This window comes from Streptopelia decaocto, assembly GCF_964273445.1.
Source record: "Streptopelia decaocto genome assembly, contig: HAP1_SCAFFOLD_2345, whole genome shotgun sequence".
Classification (NCBI taxonomy): Eukaryota; Metazoa; Chordata; class Aves; order Columbiformes; family Columbidae; genus Streptopelia; species Streptopelia decaocto.
Genome location: NW_028115305.1, coordinates 1 through 8914, shown reverse-complemented (window position 1 = coordinate 8914; position 8914 = coordinate 1). Strand labels below are relative to the sequence as shown.

General features: G+C 65.1%; 1 protein-coding gene across 1 annotated transcript; it reads left to right on the top strand.

Annotated features, from left to right (window-relative positions):
• The first annotated feature begins 1971 nt into the window (after nucleotides 1–1971).
• On the top strand, nucleotides 1972–8908 carry SAMD1 (sterile alpha motif domain containing 1). The gene is made up of 5 exons (XM_082077492.1): nucleotides 1972–2533; nucleotides 4451–4736; nucleotides 6945–7038; nucleotides 7123–7228; nucleotides 8625–8908. The coding sequence occupies exons 1-5, from the start codon at nucleotides 1997–1999 to the stop codon at nucleotides 8787–8789; spliced, it is 1188 nt and encodes a 395-aa protein (XP_081933618.1). The 5' UTR covers nucleotides 1972–1996; the 3' UTR covers nucleotides 8790–8908.
• The last annotated feature ends 6 nt before the right edge of the window (nucleotides 8909–8914 follow it).

The following is an 8914-nucleotide window of genomic DNA, read 5'->3' as shown; positions in this document are numbered from 1 at the left end:
CTCAGGATCAAAATGGCGCCAGAATCACCTCAGGATCAAAATGGCGCCAGAATCACCTCAGGGCTCAAAATGGCGCCAGAATCACCTCAATGGTGGCCCCAGGGGCACAAAATCACCTCAAAACACAAAGTATCTGCCCCAGGGGCACCAAAATCACCGGAGGGATCATAATAGTGGCACGAAGATCATCTTAGGGCTCAAAACGGTGGCCACGGGGCACGAAATCACCTCAAAATGCAAAACGGTGGCCCCAGGGGTAACAAAATCACCTCAGGGATCAAAATGGCGCCAGAATCACCTCAGGGCTGGGGAAGGAGGGTGAGGGTGGAAATTGGGGGGACTGACCTAATAAATGTATTTGGGGCAGATCCGATGAAGTTTTATTTACTTATATTAAAAAATGAAGTGTTTATTTATTATTAAAAGAATAATATTGGGGGGGGTTGTGCTTAAACTTAAAGGGATTGATGGGAGAGGCATAGAGGGAATTGGGGGGCTCTAAATGTAGGGGGGAATCAATGGAATTAGGGGGGTTCTGTGGGTTTGGGGGGGTCCCATGGGATGGGGGGGCTGGGGTTTAGGGGGCCTGTTGGTTTTGGGGTGGGGGGGCTTGGAGTTGGGGGGTTTCAGGTCCCCCATGGGGCTTGGGGGGATCCTGTGTTTTTAGGGGGGGCTGTTATGTCTGTGGGGGCTCCAGGGAAACTGGGGACACCCCATGGGGGTTTGGGGGGTCCTTGGAATTGGGGGGGACCCTGGGGGTTTCAGGTCCCCCCATGGGGCTGGGGGGGATCCCATGGGTGTGGGGGGCACCAAGAAAAGTGGGGAGACCCCGGGGGGGGGGGGGGCTCTTGGGGGGATCCTATGGGTGGGGGGGGCACCAAGAAATGTGGGGAGACCCCATGGGGGGGCCCTTGGAGTTGGTGGGGGGCTCATAGGGGGATCCTATGGGTGGGGGGGCACCAAGAAAAGTGGGGAGACCCCATGGGGGGGCCCTTGGAGTTGGTGGGGGCTCATAGGGGATCCTATGGTTGGGGGGGGCACCAAGAAAAGTGGGGAGACCCCATGGGGGGGCCATTGGAGTTGGTGGGGGGTTCATAGGGGGATCCTATGGGTGGGGGGGGCACCAAGAAAAGTGGGGAGACCCCACGGGGCGGGGCTTGGAGTTGGTGGGGGGCTCATAGGGGGATCCTATGGTTGGAGGGGGCACCAAGAAAAGTGGGGAGACCCCATGGGGGGGGGGCTTGGAGTTGGTGGGGGGGCTCTTGGGGAGAACCCCATGTGTGTGTGTGGGGGGGTGTCCCATGGCTCAGGGTGTGGGCGTGGCTTCTCGCGCTGGGCGTGGCTTATGCGCTGGGCGTGACTTGCAGCGGTGGGCGCGGCTTACGCGATGGGCATGTCTTGTAGCGCTGGGCGGGGGCTTCCCCGCGGTGGGCGTGGCTTCTGCGATGGGCGTGGCTTTCGTGATGGGCATGTCTTGTAGCGCTGGGTGGGGGGGCTTCCCCGCGGTGGGCGTGGCTTCTGCGATGGGCGTGGCTTTCGTGATGGGCATCTCTTGTAGCGCTGGGTGGGGGGGCTTTCCCGCGCTGGGCGTGTCTTATGCGCTGGGCGTGACCTGCAGCGGTGGGCGTGGCTTACATGATGGGCATATCTTGTAGCGCTGGGCGGGGGGGCTTCCCGCGCTGGGCGTGGCTTATGCGCTGGGCGTGGCTTACGTGATGGGCGGGGCCTTCCCGCGCTGGGCGTGGCTTTGCAGTGGAGAGAGGCGTGGCCTTTCCAGCGGTGGGCAGTGCTCGGGGCGGGGAGTGGGCGTGGCGTCCGCTACCGCGCGCGGCGGGAGTGGGCGTGGCGAGCGGGCGAGCGGGCGGCTCCACCTTAAGGCGCGCACGGCGGCGGCAGCGGCGGCGGCTCCTCCTCCTTAAGGCGCGGGCGGCGGCGGCGGCCGGTGCGAGGCCGCGGGGGGGGGAAGAAGAGGAGGAGGAAGAGGAGGGCGGGGGCCATGGCGGGGCCGCCGCCGCCGCCGCCGGGCCCGGAGGCGCCGCGTTACCAGGAGTGGATCCTGGACACCATCGATTCGTTACGCTCCCGGAAGGCGCGGCCGGACCTGGAGCGGATCTGCCGCATGGTTCGGCGGCGCCACGGCCCGGAGCCCGAACGGACGCGGGCCGAGCTGGAGAAGCTCATCCAACAACGCGCCGTGCTCCGCGTCAGCTACAAGGGCAGCATCTCGTACCGCAACGCCGCCCGCGTCCAACCGCCGCGCCGCCCGCCGCCGCCGCCCCCCGCCCGCCGCAACGAGCCGCCCGTCAGCCTCCGCGACGCCGCCCGCTACCTCGGCGGAGACGGCCGGCTGACCCGCGGCCGCCTGCAGGGCTCGGCGCTGCCGGCCGACGGCGGGCTGGGGGCCGCGGGCGGGGGGAGCGGCGCGGGGCCCGCCGGAGGAGGAGGAGGAGGGAGGCTGGAGCGCACCCGGCTCGCCACCATCGCCATGGCCCGCGCGGAGAGGGGCCGGGGGGCCGCGGGGAGGGCCCGGAAGGTGAGGGGGGAGCGCGGGGGGGGGCGGGGGGTGAGGGGAACGGGGGGCACCGGGGGGACATGAGGGGTCAGGGAGCACCCGGGGAGGGTGAGGGGGCATGGGACCAGGAGTGTGAGGGGACCGGGCGGGAAAGATCAGGGAGCAGCGGGGGACGTGAGGGACCCGGGAGATGAGGGGACTGGGGGGACATGGGGGGACATGGGGGGACATGAGGGGCCGGGGATGTGAGGGGACAGCGGGACATGGGGGGACATGAGGGGCCGGGGGTGTGAGGGGACCCCTGAGGGGACATGGTGGCACCGGGGAGACAGGAGAGACCCGGGAGCTGAGGAGATTGGGGACCCCTGAGGGGGAATTGGGGGGATGTGAGGGACCGGGGGGTGTGAGGGGACAGTGGGACATGAGGGGCCAGGGAGGGTGAGGGGACCCCTGAGGGGACATGAGGGACCAGGGACCCCTGAGGGGATCGGGGGGACATGAGGGGCCAGAGGTTGTGAGGGGACAGTGGGACATGAGGGGCCAGGGAGGGTGAGGGGACAGGGGACACCTGAGGGGACATGGGGGGACATGAGGGGACATGAGGGACTGGGGGGCTGAGGGGATCGGGGCAGCGGGGGAGCTGAGGGGACCGTGAGGGGTCAGGGAGCACCCGGGGGGTGAGGGGACTGGGGACCCCTGAGGGGACATGAGGGACATGAGGGACCAGGGGGTGTGAGGAGATTGGGGACCCTGAGGGGATCAGGGGGACATGAGGGACCCCGGGGGTGTGAGGGGACGGGGACACTGGGGGTGTGAGGGGATCGAGGACCCCTGAGGGGACATGAGAGACCGGGGGCTGAGGGGACTGGGGACCCCTGAGGGGATCGGGGGGACGTGAGGGGCCAGGGAGGTTGAAGGGACCGGGGACCCATGAGGGGACATGAGGGGACTGGGGACCCCTGAGGGGACATGGTGGCACCGGGGAGGCAGGAGAGACACGGGAGCTGAGGAGGTTGGGGACCCCTGGGGGGATCGGGGGGACGTGAGGGACCCGGGGGGTGTGAGGGGACAGTGGGACATGAGGGGCCAGGGAGGGTGAGGGGACCAGGGACACCTGAGGGGACATGGGGGGACATGAGGGACTGGGGGGACATGAGGGACCAGAGGGATCAGGGGCACCAGGGTGTGTGAAGAGATCGGGGGGACATGAGGGACCAGGGGGGACATGGGGGATTCCAGATTTTGGGGGGTGGGGTCTGAGATTTAGGGGGGGTCCCAAATTTTGGGGGGTGGGGGGGATGTCTGAGATTTAGGGGGGTCCCAGATTTTGGGGGTGTCTGATATTTAGGGGGGTCCCAGATTTTTGGGGGGGGGTGTCTGAGATTTAGGGGTGTCCCAGATTTGTGGGAGTGGGGTCTGATAATTAGGGGAGGTCTCAGATTTTTTGGGGGGGGTGTCTGATATTTAGGGGGGTCCCAGATTTTGGGGGGGCGGTGTCTGATAATTTGGGGGGGTCCCAAATTTTGTGGGGGGGTCTGATATTTAGGGGGGTCCCAGATTTTGGGGGGGGCGGTGTCTGATAATTTGGGGGGTCCCAAATTTTGGGGGGGGGGTCTGAGATTTAGGGGGGTCCCAGATTTTGTGGGGTGGGGTTTGATAATTAGGGGGGGTCCCAGATTTTTTGGGGGGGGTGTCTGAGATTTAGGGCTGTCCTAGATTTTGTGGGGGTGGGGTCTGATAATTAGGGGGGGGTCCCAGATCTTGGGGGGGGGTGTCTCAGATTTGGGGGGGGGGGTCTCAGATTTGGGGGGGGGTGTCTGATATTTAGAGGGGGTCCCAGACTTTGGGGTGGGGGTCTGAGCTTTATTGGGGACCCTGCAAGATCAGGGTATGTCCCCACACTTTGGGGTGACCCCCCCCCCCCGCATTTCTTGCCAGCCCCCCGCGGCGGCACCGAGACGGCGCGAGAGGAGGAGGAGGAGGAAGAAGAGGATGAGGAGGAGGACGGGACGGGCTCGGAGGCCTCGGAAGATGGGGGGGGCCCCCCGGCAACTGAACGGCGAGACCCGGGGGGGCCCCCCCGCCCCCCCCCAAACTCGCCACCCCGGGCAGCCCCCCCCCGAGCGGCCCCCCCAACCCAAGGCCTGTTCGCCGGGGGAGAGCGCCTGCCAGCATCTGACCCCCCTCAAAAAAGAGGGGGCGTTCGGGCAGCCTGACAGAGCAGGTGACCCCCCCCCCGGGGGGAAACTGGGGGGGCACTTGGGCTGCGTGGGGGTCCTGAGATTTCGGGGGGTGCCAGATTGGGGGGGGGTGTTGAGATTTAGTGGGTGTCCCAGATTTGGGGGGGTCTGAAATTTTTGGGGGGAGTCTCAGATTTGGGGGGGGGCATGTGTCCCAGATTTTGGGGGTGTGGGACTGAGATGTAGGGGGGGGTCCCAAATTTTGGGGGGGGGGTGTCTGAGATTTAGGGGAGGTCCCAGATTTTGGGGTGGGGTGTGTCCCAGATTTTGGGGGTGTGGGGACTGAGATGTAGGGGGGGTCCCAAATTTTGGGGGGGGGTGTCTGAGATTTAGGGGAGGTCCCAGATTTTGGGGGGGGGGTGTCCCAGATTTTGGGGGTGTGGGGACTGAGATGTAGGGGGGTCCCAAATTTTGGGGGGGGGGTGTCTGAGATTTAGGGGAGGTCCCAGATTTTGGGGGGGGTGTGTCCCAGATTTTGGGGGTGTGGGGACTGAGATGTAGGGGGGGTCCCAAATTTTGGGGGGGGGGTGTCTGACATTTAGGGGAGGTCCCAGATTTTGGGGGGGGTGTGTCCCAGATTTTGGGGGTGTGGGGACTGAGATGTAGGGGGGGTCCCAAATTTTGGGGGGGGGGTGTCTGACATTTAGGGGAGGTCCCAGATTTTGGGGGGGGTGTGTCCCAGATTTTGGGGGTGTGGAGTCTGAGATTTGGGGGGGTCCCAATTTGGGGGGGGGGGGAGGGGGGTGTCTGAGATTTAGGGGAGGTCCCAGATTTTGGGGGGGGAGTGTGTCCCAGATTTTGGGGGGGGGGGGTCTGAGATTTTAGGGGGGTCCCAAATTTTGGGGGGATGTGGAGGGGGGTGTCTGAGATTTAGGGGAGGTCCCAGATTTTGGGGGGGTGTCTGGGGGGGTGATGGGGGGCAGTTATGGGGCAGTTTGGGGGCCAAGGAGGGGGCAGTTTGGGGGTCTATGGGGGTATTTATGGGGTGCTGGGGGGTAGTTATGGGGCGGTTTGGGGGTCTAGGGGGGTATTTATGGGGTGCTGGGGGTAGTTATGGGGCAGTTGGGGGGCCAAGGGGGCAGTTGGGGTTCTAGGGGGGTATTTATGGGGTACTGGGGGGTAGTTATGGGGCACTGGGGGCAGTTGGGGGGGGATCAGGGTGTGTGGGGGCAGTTGGGGGGCAGTTTGGGGGTCTAGGGGGTATTTATGGGGTGCTGGGGGGCAGTTATGGGGCACTGGGGCAGTTGGGGCCAAGGGGGCAGTTGGGTTTCTGGGGGTATTATGGGGTCTGGGGGTAGTTATGGGGCAGTTGGGGGCCAAGGGGGCAGTTTGGGGGTCTAGGGGGTATTTATGGGGTTCTGGGGGGCAGTTTGGGGCACTGGGAGCAGTTGGGGGGCCAAGGGGCAGTTGGGGTTCTAGGGGGGTATTTATGGGGTACTGGGGGGTAGTTATGGGGCACTGGGGGCAGTTGGGGGGGATCAGGGTGTGTGGGGCAGTTGGGGGGCAGTTTGGGGGTCTAGGGGGTATTATGGGGTGCTGGGGGGCAGTTATGGGCACTGGGGGCAGTTGGGGGGCCAAGGGGGCAGTTTGGGGTTCTAGGGGGTATTTATGGGGTACTGGGGGGTAGTTATGGGGCAGTTGGGGGGCCAAGGGGCAGTTTGGGGGTCTAGGGGGTATTTATGGGGTTCTGGGGGGCAGTTATGGGGCACTGGGAGCAGTTGGGGGGCCAAGGGGGCAGTTGGGGTTCTAGGGGGTATTTATGGGGTACTGGGGGGTAGTTATGGGGCACTGGGGGCAGTTGGGGGGGGATCAGGGTGTGTGGGGCAGTTGGGGGCAGTTTGGGGGTCTAGGGGGTATTTATGGGGTGCTGGGGGGCAGTTATGGGGTACTGGGGGCAGTTGGGGGGCCAAGGGGGGCAATTTGGCATTCTAGGGGGGTATTTATGGGGTACTGGGGGGTAGTTATGGGGCACTGGGGGCAGTTGGGGGGGACTCGGGGACATTTGGGGGGGACTTGGGGACAATTAGTGGCGACTTGGGGACAGTTTGGAGGCACTTGGGGACAGCTTGGGGGGGGGATTCAGTAGACTTGGGGACACTTGGGGGGGGCGCAGAGACTTGGGGCCAATTTGAGGTGACTTGGGGACAGTTTGGGGACCCCAGTGTGACCCCCCCCCCCCCATGTCCCCACAGTGTCCCCAGCGCTGGCGGGGGCCGAGCCCTCGGTGCCACTGTCCCCAGGCCGGCCGGGGCCACAAGCGGCCGACGGGACCCCCTTCGGCTGCGCGTGAGTCTGTGTGTCCCCCCCCCGCGGTGTCACCGTCCCCCCGGTGTCACCGTCCCCCCCGGTGTCACCGTCCCGTGTCCCCAGGAGGAAGGAGAAGGCGTCGGACCCCGTGGAGTGGTCGGTGCGGGACGTGGTGGATTATTTCACCGAGGCCGGATTCCCCGAACAAGCCACCGCCTTCCAGGAGCAGGTGTGGCCCTGTCACCCCCCCCGTGTCACCTCCCCCCCCCTCAGTGTCCCCACGGTGTCCCAGGGTGTCCCCACGGTGTCCCCAGGGTGTCCCTGCTCACCGGCTGCACCCTGGGGTGGCCACCCCTGCGCCCCCCGGCCACAGAGGGTCACCCTGTGCTTGTGAGCGGCCCCTTGTCCCCACAGGTGTCACCTTGGCCCAGGGGGTGTCCCCAAAGAGCCCCCCCAGTCCGTGTGTCCCCCCCCCAATCCGTGTGTCCCCCCCAATCCATGTGTCCCCCCAAAGATCAATGGGAAGTCTCTGCTGTTAATGCAGCAGGTTGATGTCTTGACCGTGGTCTCTGTCCTGGGTGTCCCCCCCATCCCCGTGTCCCCCCATTCTCCGAGCTGTCCCCTTGTCCCAGGGGTGTCCCCAAGAGCCCCCCCAGTCCATGTGCCCCCCCCCCAATCCATGTGTCCCTCCCAATCCATGTGTCCCCCCCAAATCTTAATGGAATGCAGCACATTGACATCCAGACTCCCCGTCCCCATGGGTGTCCCCCCACTCCCTGTGTCCCCCCATTCTCTGAGCTGTCCCCTTGTCCCCAGGGGTGTCCCCAAGAGCCCCCCCAGTCCCTGTGTCCCCCCCAATGCGTGTGTCCCCCCCCAATCCGTGTGTCCCCCCCAAATCCTAATGGCACATCTCAGCTGCTGATGCAGCGCATTGACATCCAGACTCCCCATGTCCCCCCACTCCCCATGTCCCCCCATTCTCCGAGCTGTCCCTTGGCCCAGGAGGTGTCTCCAAGAGCCCCCCCAGTCTGTGGGTGTCCCCCCAATCCATGTGTCCCCCCCACAAAGATCAATAGGAAGCCTCTGCTGTTAATGCAGCAGGTTGATGTCTTGACCGTGGTCTCTGTCCTGGGTGTCCCCCCACTCCCCATGTCCCCCCATTGTCCGAGCTGTCCCCTTGTCTCGGGGGGTGTCCCCAAGAGCCCCCCCAGTCTGTGGGTGTCCCCCCCAATCCGTGTGTCCCTCCCAATCCATGTGTCCTCCCCAAATCTTAATGGGATGCAGCGCGTTGACATCCAGACTCCCCATCCCCATGGGTGTCCCCCACTCCCCATGTCCCCCCATTCTCCGAGCTGTCCCCTTGGCCCCGGAGTGTCCCCAAGAGCCCCCCCCATCTGTGGGTGTCCCCCCCAATCCGTGTGTCCCCCCCCAATCCGTGTGTCCCCCCCAAATCCTAATGGCACATCTCAGCTGCTGATGCAACGTGTTGACATCCAGACTCCCCATCCCCCTGGGTGTCCCCATACTCCCCATGTCCCCCCATTCTCCGAGCTGTCCCCTTGTCCCCGGGGGGGTGTCCCAAGCCCCCCCCCCTCACTCTCCCCGTGTGTCCCCCCCCCCCAAAGGAGATCGACGGGAAGTCGCTGCTGCTGATGCAGCGGGCGGACGTGCTGACGGGTCTGTCCATCCGCCTGGGCCCCGCGCTCAAGATCTACGAGTATCACGTCAAGCTGCTGCAGCGCAGCCACTTCCAGGAGGACGAGCCCCCCCCGGAGCCCTTTCCCGCCTGACAGCACCCCCAAAATATGGGGGGGCACCCCCACAATCCGGGGGGACACCCCTACATCTTGGGGGGGGCCACCCCGGTATCCGGGAGGGCTCCCCCACCCCAAAGTGGGGAATGGTTGCGACCCCC

Bases quoted from the DNA above. Each gene is read 5' to 3' on its own strand.
- SAMD1 (XM_082077492.1), top strand. From the start codon at position 1,997: ATGGCGGGGCCGCCGCCGCCGCCGCCGGGCCCGGAGGCGCCGCGTTAC. The intron at 2,534-4,450 runs GTGAGGGGGGAG...ATTTCTTGCCAG, and splicing joins CCGCGGGGAGGGCCCGGAAG to CCCCCCGCGGCGGCACCGAG. The intron at 7,039-7,122 runs GTGAGTCTGTGT...CCGTGTCCCCAG, and splicing joins GGGACCCCCTTCGGCTGCGC to GAGGAAGGAGAAGGCGTCGG.